The sequence below is a fragment of the Festucalex cinctus genome, chromosome 6 (genome assembly GCF_051991245.1).
Source record: "Festucalex cinctus isolate MCC-2025b chromosome 6, RoL_Fcin_1.0, whole genome shotgun sequence".
Lineage (NCBI taxonomy): Eukaryota > Metazoa > Chordata > Actinopteri > Syngnathiformes > Syngnathidae > Festucalex > Festucalex cinctus.
The window spans coordinates 5,557,634-5,574,489 of NC_135416.1; the positions used below are offsets into that span (position 1 = coordinate 5,557,634).

At 40.3% G+C, this 16,856-nt stretch overlaps 1 protein-coding gene across 4 annotated transcripts; it reads left to right on the top strand.

Annotated features, from left to right (window-relative positions):
• On the top strand, positions 1 to 16,542 carry uso1 (USO1 vesicle transport factor). Of its 4 annotated transcripts, XM_077523748.1 has the most exons (26): positions 1 to 246; positions 956 to 1,042; positions 1,495 to 1,559; positions 2,312 to 2,388; positions 2,590 to 2,601; positions 3,637 to 3,737; positions 4,298 to 4,400; positions 4,477 to 4,532; positions 4,616 to 4,736; positions 5,442 to 5,620; positions 5,751 to 5,891; positions 5,961 to 6,049; positions 6,287 to 6,441; positions 6,642 to 6,847; positions 7,279 to 7,299; positions 8,766 to 8,876; positions 9,199 to 9,317; positions 9,440 to 9,621; positions 10,261 to 10,382; positions 10,464 to 10,602; positions 11,573 to 11,742; positions 12,073 to 12,138; positions 12,236 to 12,334; positions 12,428 to 12,532; positions 14,730 to 14,945; positions 15,119 to 16,542. In XM_077523748.1, exons 1-26 carry the CDS (start codon positions 181 to 183, stop codon positions 15,182 to 15,184), a joined length of 2,874 nt encoding a protein of 957 aa, XP_077379874.1. In that variant the 5' UTR covers positions 1 to 180; the 3' UTR covers positions 15,185 to 16,542. The 4 variants fall into 4 exon arrangements, with proteins under 4 accessions (XP_077379874.1, XP_077379875.1, XP_077379876.1 ...); XM_077523749.1 differs by lacking the exon at positions 2,590 to 2,601; XM_077523750.1 differs by lacking the exon at positions 7,279 to 7,299 and having other exon boundaries at positions 15,119 to 16,539.
• Positions 16,543 to 16,856: the final 314 nt, after the last annotated feature.

Consider the following 16,856-nt stretch of genomic DNA (forward strand, 5'->3'; position numbering starts at 1 on the left):
GTGTCCTTCTCCCACGAGGAGTTCCGGGGTCGCTCTGTCAACCTCACAAAAATAATTACAAAACAACAACAACACGCGAGTCTGTACACTGCTTCATATTTTTTCCCCTCACCTGAATCACGTCGAGGAGTCTCCGGAGTGTCGTCGTCGGAGGCGCCGCTTCTACTGACGTCTGCAAAGATGAACTTCTTCAGGGGAGTGATGGGCGGGCAAGCAGCCGGGCCGCAGCCGACTGGAGCGGAGACGGTATGAAGCTAACCCCGGCTGACTGCAATTAGCTTAGCATTTGCTCCCTAGTACTCCAAACGCGTCTTTAAAAGTGCCTGTAAACTCCAGTTAAAGACAAACCTTACATATACGTGGCGTCCTCCATTTAATGAAGTAATTTGCCTCGTTTTATCACGTTGGCTAATCTCGATGCTAATGTTGCTAACCAGTCATTTACTGCGTTTGCTACGTGCAATCTTTAATAATTGTTTACTCATTGAATGCAATTTAGCATATCAAGTGATCGTTAATCCAGTCAAGATGTTGCAAATGACTTTGTACCGATCAAGGACTTTCATATCAATGTACGTAATGGTATTTGTAACAGCTCTCATGGTTATTATTCTTTGACATAATATGTAACTTGTTTAAAGTAAACATAATATTAAAGGTTTCATATGGAGTCATCAACAATTGACTGTTATGCATTTAGTATGTGCAACATTCAAGTATAAAGCCTTGCTTAACAGGCACAGGCGCATATTGATCCAATCACATAGTTGCTTGTCTTGCTTCATCTGCATTGTGTTAGTTGCTTCATCTGCGTTGTGTTGTCCAAATTGGCTGGATTGTGTCCCTTTTTTTGCCATTTATAATAACACCACATTTGGCATATCTCTCTCTCTCTTTTTTTTTTTTTTAGTTAAAATGTGAGCTTAATAACTAATAACACTTCCTCTGGTGATAGATCCAGAAATTGTGCGACAGAGTTGCCTCGTCGACTCTCCTGGAAGATCGCAGAGATGCAGTCCGTGCACTTAAATCACTCTCCAAGGTAAGATCTAAATCAGGGGTCACTGACCTTTTTGAAATTGAGGACTACTTCTTAGGTACTGCACATCTGCTTCACAGTTCTTAGTAGTGTTGTCACAATACCAAAATTGTGACTTTGATGGTACACCTCCATGAACTACCTTGATACCAATATTGTGGTGTTTCCTTTTCAAGTGGACGACAGACCCACTGTCTAGTAGAACAGAGGCTACTAATTGAGGATATATTGTCCATTTTACGGTTGCCGAAAACAATTAAAGCTCTTGAATGTTTACTGTCTATCGCGCCTCATGCCAACAATAAAATGATCAAGCATTATTAACATGAGCTAATAATTGCAAGTTGTTGTCAGTTGTGTTGTATTTCAGGGCAAATCGAGTTCTGAAATACCTTTTAATTGTCTGGTTTCTGTTGGACCTGTCTGTCTTGAAAAAATTGTCATTTGTTTTGTAGAAATATCGCATGGAGGTTGGCACACAAGCGATGGATCACTTGATAAACATCCTGCAAACTGACAGGCATGTATCAATACAATTGACACTAATGCAAGTTGTCATTTAATCTGTTTCACACGCAAAACTGTCATCCACAAAACACCTTTTATTAATTGTACAAGCAATGTTTTTGTTTTGTTTTTTCTTCCCAAAACATCGCTGGCATGCATGTGTAAAAATGACTTGACAGCTCTATTCTAAATCCAAAATTTCGTGATACAACCACAATGAACATTTTAAAACAGTTCCCATATGTCTTACTAACATGACATGTTTTGTCCAAATCACCAGGATCAAGAATAAGAGCATTCTTTCTGTAACAATTTATTGTCTTCCTGAAATTAGCTAGGGTTTTGGGGGCAAGCCCTGTCTCATATAAGTGAGCTACTGGATAGTGTAGGTCAGCTTGAAAATGGCCCTGAATATTCACCGAGCCTAGCTGATTATGTCAGTATGGAGGAAGTGCGGAACGGCTAATAATGTAAATATCAAGATACTTATTTACTTAGTCCTTACTTTAACACTTGATGGGTTGGCATTGGCAGACATTTCAGAAACCCAGCAACATTTTATTTATTTTTTTAAATAAGGAATAAAAAAAAGTTTCCCTGTAATGTGTCCTCTAAAACACTGCCTGTACAGTACAGTACAGTATAGGATTTATAATTGTGAATTTGTGACCGGACCAGACTCTGAAACACAATTTCAATTTCACTTATTTCCTTTTGGAGTAATAGTATAACATTGCTATTCACATTTGCTCTGAAATCCAACAGGTCGGACTCTGAAATCCTCGGCTATGCTTTGGACACGCTGTACAACGTTATCTGCAATGACGAGGAGGAAGAGCAAGGTAGCCACTGACGACAAATATTGAATGTCATTTAAAAGAGGAAAAGGGGAAACTTAGGTGTCAACTTTGCCATTTGTTATTCTTCATGCGGACAGTCACTCATTGTGCATTGGGATCTTCCTGTACGCCAACAGTTGTGTGTTTTTTCAATGTAAAGATTGTCGTCTCTCTCTCCTTCTCTTCCATGTCTTAACTTCACAGACGAATCAGAAGGTAAAACCTTTTCACTGTGCATGATTGCCTCCCTTTCCCATTACACTGCACCAACCGCACACCTCATCTAGACATGAGTCATAGCTCATTGTTGAAAAAGGCCATCATTAATAATGTATTTAAAGGCACTTGTGCTGGCTTTGTTTGTCTCTAGAAATTACATGTCTTTAAGGGATCGTATAGAAACAAAGCATCAATCCGTCTTTGCCTTATAAACGGTACCCAGACAAGCTTGCCACAATGGCGTGCACTTTCACATAACATAGCGTCCCACAATAAGCTCATTCAAGGTCCTCAGCATCTCACATAAAATAAAAGCTCAGGGGTCGTGCAAACTTTACTACTCCACATTGGTGTTTTAAAGCATGATGTCATCTAGTGTGTTTTTGGCTTGAGGAGGAGGGAGAGTTGCTTGCAGCAACAGATGAGTCCACTCAATGAAATCCTTTGGTAAGTGAAAGAGAACCAATCAAAAAAATGCGTCGGCTCGAGCAAGATTTTAAACATTTTGTGGCCCACATAGTGGTGCAACCGTGTTTGCTGTTTTCAAAGCCACAGTTTGGACATTCAACGATCTCACTGCATGGTATTTAGAGTAGCCAGGGACTCTGATACCATTGCCTTGTGTTTGGTGTTTTTAGGCTTATCGTCATGTTCCGTACAGAGTGAGCAGTAAAAAAAATAATGATGACACCTGTGGTAGCTAAATAAAACTATGAATTAAACAAAGTAGGGCATCATTGTTGACAACATGAATACACAATTAATTGTGTGTCAAAACTTATATTTTTTTAAAATAAGGGAGCGTGATCGTACATTGACCGTATAACTTGGACCAGTTTGCTGCCAATTTTGACGGATCTCCGTGAAAGAGGCTCGACTAAAACCACTTATCCAATTCCCTTTATAGTATAGCCAACAACTAACAAGGGCTGAATGCGGCAAACTCTCTCCCTTAGTAGTCCTCCCTCTATTTTCCTGTACCTCTTGAACTACCTCACCTGTCATTTGCTCCTCTTTTTTTTTTTTGCACAGATGAGACTGCCCAGAAGCAGGCGGATGACCTGGGTGCCAAGTTCACAGAGGCCTTCATCCAGGACCCCGAGCACATCACACTGCTCCTCACTATGTTGGAGGTACTGCTCTAGAGATGGAGGGGGACAGCCTTGGCATAAAGGTTTATATTTATAGTACCACCTGTTCTCCTCACATAGTGGCTTTATTTAGCCTATTGCGGAGAATACAGGGTGTTTATTCAAGTTGAGGAGGCCTTTACTTGTCCAAGTGTATTTTTTTTTTGCTAATGTTTAATATATGCTAAGGGTTGTAGTGACTCGTCGACGTGTTAATTTTACCTCTGTAACGACAGTTATTTAATCGCCAAACACAGTTTGGCACTAACAACATGGACGCTTCACAGAAAAAATGCACACACATCACACTCAGACACCTTCATGGCATCACAAACAGTTGGAAATAATCAGGGGAATTTAAGGAGTTTGCTGAATGGCCAGTCACATGACAAAATATGCAAATAAATGAACGCCTCGCTCCAAATAAATGTCTCTTGTGGATTTTGTGGAAGTGCATTGCTTTCGCACTTTTCTCTTTGACTCTTGTGATGAACGTCAGCTTTACCGATGCCACATCTTCATCTTCTCTGTCCTGCCTTTTCGTCCGCATGTTATCATTCTAGGAGTTTGACTTCCACGTGCGCTGGCCCGCTGTGAAGCTGCTGACGGCCCTCCTGAGGAACCAGTGTGTCCAGCTGCAGAGCATCATCCTGGTCAGCCCCATGGGTGCGTTTGTTTCTTTTTTGCATACCCTCTAGCTTTTTCCAGTATGTATGCATACAACGTTTACTTGCACTTGCAGGCGTCTCCAGATTGATGGACCTGTTGGCCGATTCTAGAGAAGTGATACGCAATGATGTGAGCACTTCTGGAGTTTTACATTCTATAGCGTTTTATTTATTCAATACAAAACCAGATTGTCCCATTTTCCACTCGCGCAGGGCTTGCTGTTGCTTCAGCAGCTGACCAAAGGCAACGCTGCCATCCAGAAGATTGTGGCCTTTGAGAACGCCTTTGAGCGCCTCCTGGACATCATCACAGAAGAGGGCAGCAGTGATGGAGGTACAAAAAGTTCCGAGACACGAGCTCTGATTTGTTATTTAAGTGGCGAGTTTGCGACTTTCTAATGCTAGCAAGATTTGAATGTAGCCTATCTTCACTCCTCCCTTTGACCCCTCGAGTTTATGACCCCTATCCATATTTTGCATAAGCTCAGCAATGGTTGCTACATTGCTAGCATGTCTTTTTCCACAGTCTCAGGGCTAGCACGGCAACTGTGTGCTTTCACACAGCGTCGCACTGAATCAATGACAGCGTTGTTTACTCATTCAACACCTGCGATCCCCAACCTTTTCTCCGCCACGGACCGGTTCCACTAGACAACATAATTTGACGTTGTGTCAAGGAAACAAATGAGAACAAATGATTAAAATACCGATCTCCATTCTGCCGAATGTAGTTGTTGTAATTAATGTCAGTTTCTCCTCAACAAACAAGCCAGTCTTGTCGTGTTCCGCAACACAGCTTGTTAAAAGATGTGAGGATTATGGATGAGATAAAATAAATAAAGAAGCAAATAAATCCTACAATTTAATGGCATATTTTCTTTCAATGGATATCATGTTACTATTGTATAATAGCACAAAAGACAGAATTCCATTGGAAAAAAGGAAAACTCAATACACTTGTGGATTTTTACTTTAGGATTCTGGTGATTCAATTCCGCGTTCCTTCCAATAAAGCCGGTTTGCGTGTCTTTGTTAATAGGCATTGTGGTAGAGGACTGCCTGCTCCTACTGCGCAACCTTCTCAAGAACAACAGCTCCAACCAAAACTTCTTTAAAGAGGGCTCCTTCATCCAGCGCATGAAGCCGTGGTTCGAGGTCGGCGATGACAACTCGGGCTGGTCGGCGCAGAAGGTCACAAATCTCCACCTCATGTTGCAGGTACCATACACGCATCCTTGTCAGGCTTTAAGCAGATAAAATCGATCATATTGAACATTCTGCCAGCCCTAACTCTGCTTTATAGCGACACAGCCAAAATACTCCGTGCGTTGTGTTTGCTTGATCTCAGCTAGTGCGAGTCATGGTGTCCCCGGTGAACTCGCCGGGAGCTTCGGCCAGCTGTCAGAAGTCCATGTACCAGTGTGGCCTGCTGCAGCAGCTGTGCACCATCCTCATGGCCACCGGCGTGCCGGCGGACATCCTCACTGAGGTAAATCGCAATCAGTAGGACACAATTGGGAAAAGTATTTTCAAACCTTTTGTCGCCGCTTCCTTACAGACCATCAACACTGTGTCAGAAGTCATCAGGGGCTCACAGGTCAACCAGGACTACTTTGCGTCAGTCAATGCGCCATCGAACCCACCCAGGTAAAACCCAGCTTCATTTGCTGAATTGCTCTATATGCAAAGCACTAAAATGTCACAAAATGGCACCAAAGCCCTGCCTAACAAAGAAAGTAGTGATCTCTGTCAAGGATATTCAGTAAACCTTGACTATTTTGGGGACTGAAACCTGCAAAAAACAACAACAATATTTTAACATAAAGATGCTACAAAATGGTGGCAGGGTTATGACCTCACCTGTCCTCTCGTCTTGGTCCGTAGACCTGCTATCGTGGTCCTGCTCATGTCCATGGTCAACGAGAGGCAACCTTTCGTGCTACGCTGCGCTGTGCTCTACTGCTTCCAGTGTTTCTTGTACAAGAACCAGAAAGGGCAAGGGGAGATTGTGGCCACACTGCTGCCCTCCACTATCGACGGTCAGTCACACTCTTTATGCGAGAGAGATGTTAATGTGGCAACGCGTAAAGAGTCAGCTTCTTTAGTTGTAGTACACCAAAATATAAACAGTAGGTAGTGTGCTGTCTATTTGAAGAATGCCTGTTACCTTTTGATTCTTTTAAAGCGTACACTGCCAGTTGCAGAAAAAACATTTAATTTACATTGCGTACCATTGCAGCCAATTCCATCTCAGCCGGCCAGCTGCTGTGCGGCGGCCTCTTCTCTGCCGACTCCCTGTCCAACTGGTGCGCGTCGGTGGCCCTGGCGCACGCCTTGCAGGACAACCTCACCCAGAAGGAGCAGCTGCTGCGGGTCCAGTTGGCCACCAGCCTGGGCAAGCCCCCCGTCTCCTTGCTGCAGCAGTGCACCAACATCCTCTCCCAGGTAGATGGGCGTCTGCAAAATTACAAAATTGTATTTTGATTGCGTGTCATTTTAAAACCAATCTCTTAGAAAAACAAACGGTATAGACGTTACACATTAACAATGCATTTAAACACAAAAAGTAAAAACTATAAGGATTTAATTAAAATATATCGACATTGTACTTAAATATAAACAATATTTTTAAGCTTTGAACTTCAAAACAGAAACCTTTAGGCAGTGATTCGCTAGCATACGAAACTTTGACAATTACTCTCCTTTTGGCATTTAGGGCTACAAATGGTTGTTTAATTGTCATTATGGTTAGGACTAGAGGGAAAGATTTCTCCCCTTTGAGGTGTCCCTATACCCAATTTTTTTTCAAAGCCTTATTTTATTGGCCATAGGTTGACTGGCATTAATTAGACTGGTGTCACGTTGTGGTTTTTCAGGGTGATAAGATCAGCCGGCGGGTGAGTAAAGTGCGTGCTACATGTGTTTGTGTGTAGTTTGAGCGTGTTTTTTTTTTTCTTTGTCTCGGCTTGGCTTGTAGAGGAGGAAGGTCTTTTGAGTTCTATGTGTTTGTGTGACAGGGAGCTTGGTGACTCGCAACTCCTGGTTCCCCTTTCTATCCCGTGGCTTGTAATCAGGTTGCACTGGTGCAGAAATCACCCCTTTTGGGCTTTTCAGTTGGCGTATTTCTTTGTTTCGGGGTCCACCACACTGTTTGTACTAGGCAGCTGTCGGTATTTGTGGGTTTATAAAGTCGATATTACGTTTAACGTTATGTTTAATTGAAATTAATTATTAATTCTCTGAATTTATAATCTCATTGTATCAAAGACAAATAATTTCCAGGTAGACTTTGTCATTGAAAAAAGAAGAAGAAGAAAGACACTCCCCCATGTTTAATTGAAATAACGTGTATTATTTGCTATTATAATTCTTAATATTCAATGTGTCAATTATTACACCCATCCAAAAACCTGTATTAGTATTAAAATGATTCTTCTGCAATGACACAGAAAATCACAGCTTTACAGATGCCACGTCTACTCTGCAGGCGGTCAATGACCCTTTACTGGCCCCACCTATTTATTTATTTTATTTTTTTCTCGTTCGTGACCATGGAAATAATTTTTCAGGCATGCAAATACAGTTCTGACTGTATTTCTCCTGTATGGTCACAGCATTTGAAGCCTGTTCTATTGTCCTTTGTCCAATAAGATATTTTGTTTGCTTCAATTTTGTGCAATGCGACTTATTTGGAGACTAATGCTGAAAAGGTGACTTTAGTAAACTGTGTAGGTTATGAAATGCTGAATAAGTTGAGCTTGTTGCATGTGGTTTGCAGCCTGCAACTACAGCTTCTTGCCTTGCCACTGTGTTTTTAAGGTATATTTAGTTGTATTTTAACAGTTTTGTTCCCTAAGATGGGCAATGATTATTTATAATTGATGAATATGAAAGAATATTTACGAGTCTATTTAAAAAGCATGTCGTGGTTTGTAATGTTAATTTGAAAATTGTCTTCTCCCACCATTATGCCAACATCATGATGTTGTAAGACATTTTCATTGTGCAACCTAACCCATGTCTTTTATTTTCATATTTTATTCATTTTTTGGCTTCTAACACTTTAAAAACGTCTTTTACACAGATGATGTCATTCATAAAGAACAGTGACAAATGCTGACTATTTTTAAATGAAAATAATGACAAAATATATTTTTTAAAAGCTTACTTTTACAAATTTTCTCGTATGAGATTGTAACTATGTTTACCAATTTGTTGTTTTTGTGTAAAAGTTGCTTATAACTAACAGCTGATTGAAATAAAGCAGCAACTATTGATTTGTTGAAAAGTTTAGACTGAAAATGAGAAATTGTGATTTTCAAAATACTATTCAGAATGCTTGTCTCTGTTATGTGTTCCACAGGGCAGCAAGGTGCAGACCAGAGTGGGTCTCCTCATGCTGCTGTGCACGTGGATCAACAACTGCCCCATCGCCGTCACACACTTTCTACACAATCAGGAAAACGTCCCATTTGTATCCTTGGAGAGCTTCAGTTGCTGTGCTCAATCCGATCGTTCTCTCTATTTTAAATTGGTGATCGAAAATAATAAGGGTAAAAAATGATTTTGTTTGAGTTCGGTATTGTTCTAAGATCAAAAATATGATGTTAAAAATGGACCACAGGACTGAGATTTAAATTGGTTTAGTATCGAGCATTAATAAAGCAAAATGTGCTTTTTAGCTGCCATAATTAGTCAACAGAGACATATAGAGGCATTCATGTTCATACACATGGTTGTCCTCACTGCTAATATAAGTTGTTGTCATTAAATATCCTTGACTCTGGCCGCTGTAGCTCACAGCGCAGATCTCTGAGAATCTGGGAGAGGATGAACGTCTGGTGCAGGGCCTGTGTGCGCTGCTGCTGGGCATCTGCATTTACTACAACGACAACTCGCTGGAGAATTACACAAAGTGAGCTCCTCACCTCCCCGCCTGCCGAAAAGATCACTTGTTTACTTGAGGCTGAACATTTTTAATGTTTTTTTTTTTTTTTTTTTTTTTTTTTTTTTTGGTGTGTTCGTCATCCACCTCAGAGAAAAGTTGAAGCAGCTGATCGAAAAACGCATCGGCAAGGAGAACTTTGTCGAGAAGCTAGGCTTTGTCACCAAACACGAGCTGTACTCGCGTGCCGCACAGAAGCCGCAGCCGGTTTTCCCTGCGCCGGACCAGATGCTCTTTGACCACGAGTTCACGAAACTTGTCAAAGAACTGGAGGGTCAGTACATGGGGAAACCTCTGAGATTTGCTTTTGTCCCATAGGAAACTATGCAAACAGGTGATTGTCTATCTTTTCTTTTGTATATATATTAAAAAAAAAAAAAAAAAAACTTTGCTCCCAAAAACGTATAAATACGTTCTATTTTAAATATTTTAACTGTCCCAAACACATATTTTGTACGTTTTTTTTTTTTTATGCTATAACACACAGAAGGCTTTGATGCAGTCTCTCAACTGAAAAGAATGTGTAATAACTACCATTCTTCAACCAAACGGCCAGCAGGTGGCAGCAGACCAAAGGAGATCAACCAGGGCCATGTTGAAAAAAGGCTCAAATACTCGTAATTCGATTTGTGAATAATGATGAAACTTAGCTATATTCTCATGCTAATTGCTGCAAAACAGAAACAGATAGAAATGTACTTTTTTTTTTTTTTCCTGATGAAAAAAGAGACTTTAATGTTATTCTTTTGGTAGGTTCCATGTTTTTATAGCAATAGATCACAATACTCTGTGGGCCTTGCAAAATCCAGTAAAACAGCCAGGAGTGAAGGGGTTATTTCTGTGTAAATGGCTGGGAGTGAATGAGTTAAAAGCATATTTTACAGAATATTTCCTAACTTCTTTGTTGTGACAGGAGTGATCACCAAGGCGGTCCACAAGTCCAGTGAAGATGAGAAGAAGGAAGAGGAGGTGAAGAAGACGCTGGAGCAGCACGACAACATCGTCACGCAGTACAAAGAGCTGATCCGAGAACAGGTAAACCCCCTTTCTTGAGGGGAAAACGGCGCATCGAGAGCTCAAGTACTTCTGCGACTGATTTCGCTTCTATATTGTCAGGACGCCAAGATACAGGAGCTGAAGGAGCAGGTGTCCTCCATGACCTCCCAGAATGAACAGATGCAGGCCACCATGGCCCAGCAGCTGAGCCAGATCCAGCAGCACAAAGACCAGTATAACCTCCTCAAACTCAAGCTTGGTATGTTCAATGCTATAAAATGCATGAAAGACGGAATATCCAAAGTTTGGGATCAAGTATGACGTGTACAATTGCCAACACTAGATAACGCATCATAGTTAGCTATTTTAAAATAGCCTGCCATCGCTAGTTAGAACATATTGTATCGCTCCCACAAGTTATCAAGGATAGACATTCAGACACGAGCTTCCGATGCCACAACTCGGGTCATTTGCTGGCACCCATGTCACTCACCAGACTATGCCCCACCTTTTAAAGTCGTACACTCTGACGTAGCGTGAGGACGGCGACACCAAGGAAAGAAAAATAACGTGCATCTTACATGCACCTGACGTTACAATAAATTTGTATCCGTTTAATTGCAATTTTAAAATATTTGATGATAACTGCAGCCCTAATCTAATTTAATCAGTTTATTTATTTATTTGTGCAATTTTCAACATTGGAATTGTCTCTCTCCTGTAGTATTTTATTGTTTAATCAAAATATATAAATAAAAATAAATAAAATAAATAATAATAATAATAATAATAAATAAAATAAAATAAAATATATAAATAAACAAGCTAAACATAGGCCCGAACAGTTTTTTTTGGCAAGACATTCTCACCAACAATCCATTATTACCCATTATAAGTGAAATAGACAGGGTGTCTTTTCACTTTTGGTGTATTTTACAAATATCTACACAGTTAACTCTTCTATTTTCATTTTATGAAATAATTGGGTAATTATAGTTTATCATGTATCCTAAATAATGCAATAAAACACTATTATTAATTAATATTGCTATTTTTTAATATTATTCATTATTGTTCTTATCATTAAAATACACTTTTTTTTTTTTTTTTTACATATTTTAATTCAACGTTTTTAACCGTAATGCCTCCACGACGAATGACTTGGCCTATCTGTCCATGTTAAAGATGAAATCTAAGTTTGTCCAATGGCATCTCCGTGTAATTTGTAGGCAAGGAAAACCCGAGTCACGCCAACAACTCGCTGGGCGACGGCGCTCACGTCAACGGCATGCAGACCGAAGAGGTCGCGCAGCTTCGAGAGGAGATGGAGGAGCTGCGCAGCCAACACGCCCTCCTCCAGGCTCAGCTGGGTGAAAAAGACGCCATGATTGACTCACTGGTTAGTTGTCTGTGATAGTTTTAGTCTTTGTAAACAACCACAGTGGATATGAAGTACGAGTCAAATTGTGACATAAATGTTCACATAAATAATCCCGTTATCATTTTGGAATGACAGCCATTGTGTTTTTTTTTTTTGTTGTTGTTTTTTTTTTTTAAATCAATTCCCAAGTGTCTTAACATGTTTGTGACGTGCTTTTGTTGAACTAGAAGGTTTATTCAACGTATATCCCTTTTGCCGATTTTTCTTATTCGTGGCAGAACTTGCACCCTATGCACCAAAAAAAATGCACTTAGTGTAGTAATTTTCTAATTGTGTTTGTTCTCTTAGCGGTCCGAGGGGTCTCAGCCAACCGAGAGTGCCACGGGAGGCTCAGACAACACAGAACTCCTCAAGGTGACCAACATAGTCACCTGTCACTGCCACTGTTGATGTTGATAATAATGAGAATGAATGAATGTAGTTTACCTCCATGACTTGCTGCCGCTTTTAGGAGTTGGAGCTTCTGAGGAGTCAGGTCCAGTCGCAGGCAGCTGAGATCACCCAGCTCAAGTCAGACAATGAGAACCTGCTTAGAGGGGCTGAAACGGAGGTAAACACATGCAAATTCAGGACTTAAAAAAAAAAAAAGAAGCCGAAACAAACACTTAATAATGTAGTTAATAATCAAGTTGAACCTCCCCAGTCTACAGGTGCTGCCCCAAGCGGTGACTTCTCATCAAATGCTACCAAGATGGCCGAACTGGAGAGCAGACTAGCGGCACAGACGTCCGAAATGGAGAGTCTGAAAGTGCGTGAAAAATATCTCCTACTTTATAAGCAAATTAATCATTGAAATGTTTACAGCTTATTCATGCAATATTGCAGTACATTGCATTTTTTTTCGTGTGTCGAGAAAACCATATATGTGGTTGATGAAAATATTTTTTTTTCGGGGGGGAGGGTGTTTTACAGTACAGTATACTTAAAGGAAGGCTCCTTTAATTTTACATGTATGGCTTGATTGGCAGTAAATAGTTAGTATAGCTACGAAACATGCATAAGAGCTGAAGAATACACTCCTATATTGATTTATTTAACTTTTTTCAACATAGAAGTACTTCCGTGTTGCAACGCCCCTTAAGTGGTGACGTCACTAGTGTGTATACTCGCTTGGGGAACAGTAGTTCACGCAGACATAACAACGAGGAAGACACAAACGTCAGTTATGCCTTACTGTATTGCAAAATTTTGCAAGGCGTCGGCAAGGAAAAACCCGCGAGACCCCCCCCCCCCCCCCCCCCCCCCAAAAAAAAAAAAAAAAAAAAAAAAAAAAAAAAAGCTACTTGAGTAGACAATGGTTTGTTTGCTAAGTGCTGTCAACCTCCCGAAGGACAACCAGGCGTGCGCGCAGCGAACATTTCAGGCATGAGGACTTCGAATATATGTTACAATTTGAGATGGGGTACGCCACACGCCTAATACTAAAGCCCAACGCAGTACCGAGTATCTTTAAAGAACCAGACGTGGGAAATAATCAAGCCGATGGAGGAGCCGCAACTGCTAGCAACACGGAGCCTTCACTCTCACAACAGCCGACACAAATCGAGGTCTTACTACGGCCACTGAAAGATCTCGGAGAAGCGAAGCAAATTTAAAGCGAAAGGTAGGCATGTTTCGGGGGTGGGGGGGCATTGGTTATTATACTGCACGGACTGTTTTATTTCATAATTCATTTGAAGGTGGCCAACGCAGGGGCACGTCGGCACGTTACCGTAATGCACAGTATTAACAATCGTTGGGGCGGCTGGCTTGACTTCGTCTTTTCGAGTGGCGGCTGGCCTGACCGCAGTGGGAAAAAAAAAAACAGCTAGGGGAGGTTGGGTGCTGTAACGACGATACATTTAATTTTACTATTTTTTCTTTTTCCTGAAATATTTCGTCAGTTCCACACGTTTTGCATTGCTCGTACTGTGTGTCACTTTACCTGTTGGATATTTGCTCCTCCAAGACTTTTCTTCTTCACATCTTTCATCGCAACCAAAGCTATCCTGAGAATGTCTATTTAGTATTGCCATGTTGAATGTCTGATGTTCCAGGATGCAGTTGAGATTGTCCGCAAGGAACCGATCCTCGAGTTCTTTCATTTCCAGACAGCACACATTCATTAGCGGATTGTCCATTCCTGCAGCTCCCGCACGAGCACCACTCACCCCCCGCCTGATTCACTCGTTCGTCAAAGTTTATTTTGTGCCCGAAAAGACCATCTGGCGCCACAACTTTCACATCCAAGGCAGACTTTCCTTCGGTAGTGTTATTTTGTCGTGTTGGCTCGAAGCGATAAGGTTTAATCCTTCCGGGTTTGACGCTAGATGCACGGCTGCGTTGCATAGTGCTTCCATAGTGTAGCGTTTACACACTAGTGACGTAAACATCCGGGTTATTTAGTCACGTGTAACAAACATGCCGGCGTTCGATTCATTTTAACAATGGTTTAAAAGTTATTAAATGTACATAAAAAAATAATCACGTCACCAAATTAATTATTGAAAAAGTAGCAACTTTTTGCTGCTAAAAATGGATCAATAAGTAAAGTGTCCCTTTAACAATCGATTTTTTTTTTTTTAAGTTTCTTCGTTATAAGATTCAAAAACAGGACATTATTTCAAATTGACAATGCAGAAAATGTGCAAACAATGAAAATGTGCAAACAAAATTAAGAGTTAGTTAATGGTTATAAGTGCCATGTAAAAAAAAAAAAGGGCAAAAATGTTGATCATCATTTCCAAAGTAAAAGCAAATGTCTGCAAACGTTTTATTTTGATTCACACAAAGGTAAGTATGCTTTCATGGACGACTGTAAAAATCTGAGAATATTTACAGTTGAGAGGCTTGAATTTGAATTTTATTAATCAAATACCAAAAGTAATTTTTGATTAATCAGGTAATTGATTAGTTGTTGATTCTACTGCATACTCTTCATTCCTATGTCATCATCCGCTCATCAGGAGGAGGTCCAGGGCCTGACGGAGGGCCGGGCGCAGCTGGAGCAGCAGGCGGCCTCGGCCACCAGCTCGGCGGCCATCCTGCAGACGGAGATGGCCAAGCTCGAAGGGGACCTGCAGGAGTCCAAGAAGGAGCAGGACGACCTACTCATGCTGCTGGCCGACCAGGACCAGAAGATCCAAAGCCTCAGGCAGAGACTCAAAGACCTCGGAGAGACGGTATGCAGTAGGACTGATGATAACTTATAAAGAACTAAAACTGGAGCTTACTGTTATGTAGGAAAGTAAAATACCTGAAGGGTTATTTAATATTAAATAAAGTAGCTTAGTGACTCCATATTACATCTATGAACAAAATCTATGTAACCACGGAAGACATTTTGTACCCGCAGGTGGACGACGAGGACGAGCTGGACACCCGGGACCAGACTGACGAGGACGACGAAGACGAGGATTAGAACACAACAAGAGGACCGATGTGAGGAACTTGGACTTTGATATTGAAGCAGGTGTTCTCTCTCTCTCTCGCCCCGGCGGTCGCCATGTTTGTTCTTCACTTTCCACACAGTGCGTACACCTTTTTGGCATCTTGACTCAATTCAGTGCATTCATCTCATAGAGTTGACACACGTCAAAAACAACAACATAAGTTAATTTGAACTCACCTGACACATTTAGACACATTTTCTCCCCAAAAAGTAGCATAAATACCACGTTGATTTGCTCTACGATATGCTGCACAAACTGACACAAGATGTAAAAACGGATTTAAAAAAAATATTTTTTTTGTCATCCAGCTATATACTGTGTAAACATTTATGAGCCAACTTGAGAGCAAGAATTATAAATGTTGGTAAATTAAATTTTACTAAATCAAAAATGCAGTTTGTTAGCATTTGTTATCATCATATTGTCACAGATTTGTTTCTGCTGATGGGCGTGTCCTTCACTATGTTGCAGTACCTCTTCCTCAACACGAGAGAGGGGCAAACGCCCTCCATTTAAAAAAAAAAAAAAAAAAAAGAGCGCGCCAACCATTGCAGTATGTTCTATAAATACACATCCAGCTTTCTGTCAACCAACACAGCTCCAATGTACTGGTTTTATTTTTGACATGGAGCTTGTGGAGGAAAGTCAGGAATAGGAAAATTTATTGAAATAAATATATAAAGTGTTTTGAGTTTGACTGTTTGAAGACTTTTTTTTTTTTTTTATAAATACAGCCTATAGAATTTTTTTTCCCTGGTTGACAATAAATTTTTCAAGAAACAAAAAAAAAAAGTTTGAAAATCAAATAAAATTATAATAAAATGTAAACAAATATTTAACCACAAGTTATTAATTTATATACAGTACAGTACCAGGCTGACTTTGTACGAGAAGCAGGGTGCATCCTGAACGAGGTCCCCAGCCAAGCGCAAGCATTCACACACAAGGACAATTTGGAGTCTTCAATGGGCCTGACATGCATGTTTTGGACATGTGGGAGGATGCTGGAGTAACTGAAGAAAACCCACGCAAGTACGGGACAATATGCAAAGAAGGCCAGAGAGTCTATCCTCCCAAACTTGGGGCAAATTTGCTAACCACTAGTATTTGTAATAAAATCTTCTAAAATTTGTGTTCTACTTTTGTTAGTTATTTGGTTAAACATTTCCGTTGTGCCTTGAGAAACAAGTTAAGAGTTCTTGAAGCCATGAGCCACAGATTGTGAGCCTTAAACTTGCGATACATGTGTATTTAAAATAATCACATATCCTGCCCGACTGTACAATGGGGAACCACATAGGCACTTGATATGGTGGTGTGGTATTGTTAGTTTGTTACCCTTTTCTATAACAATATTTGTGGGTATATATTGTTTATCCTCTGTAAAGAACGACTTGAACAGTATGTATTAAAATTAATTAATTCAAAGGTAACCTAATATTTTCTTCGTTTCTTACTATTTTTATTAGATGTACTTGTTTTGTGTACGTTTTTATTACGTGTTTTAATTGACTTTTTTTTTTTTTTTATATATATATAATTACATTTAAATTTTTGTATTTGTTTTTAAGTTTTTTTTTTCGTAGACTCTTTACCTATTTCTGTATTTTATTTATTTTTAACCCCAAAGTACCTTTTATT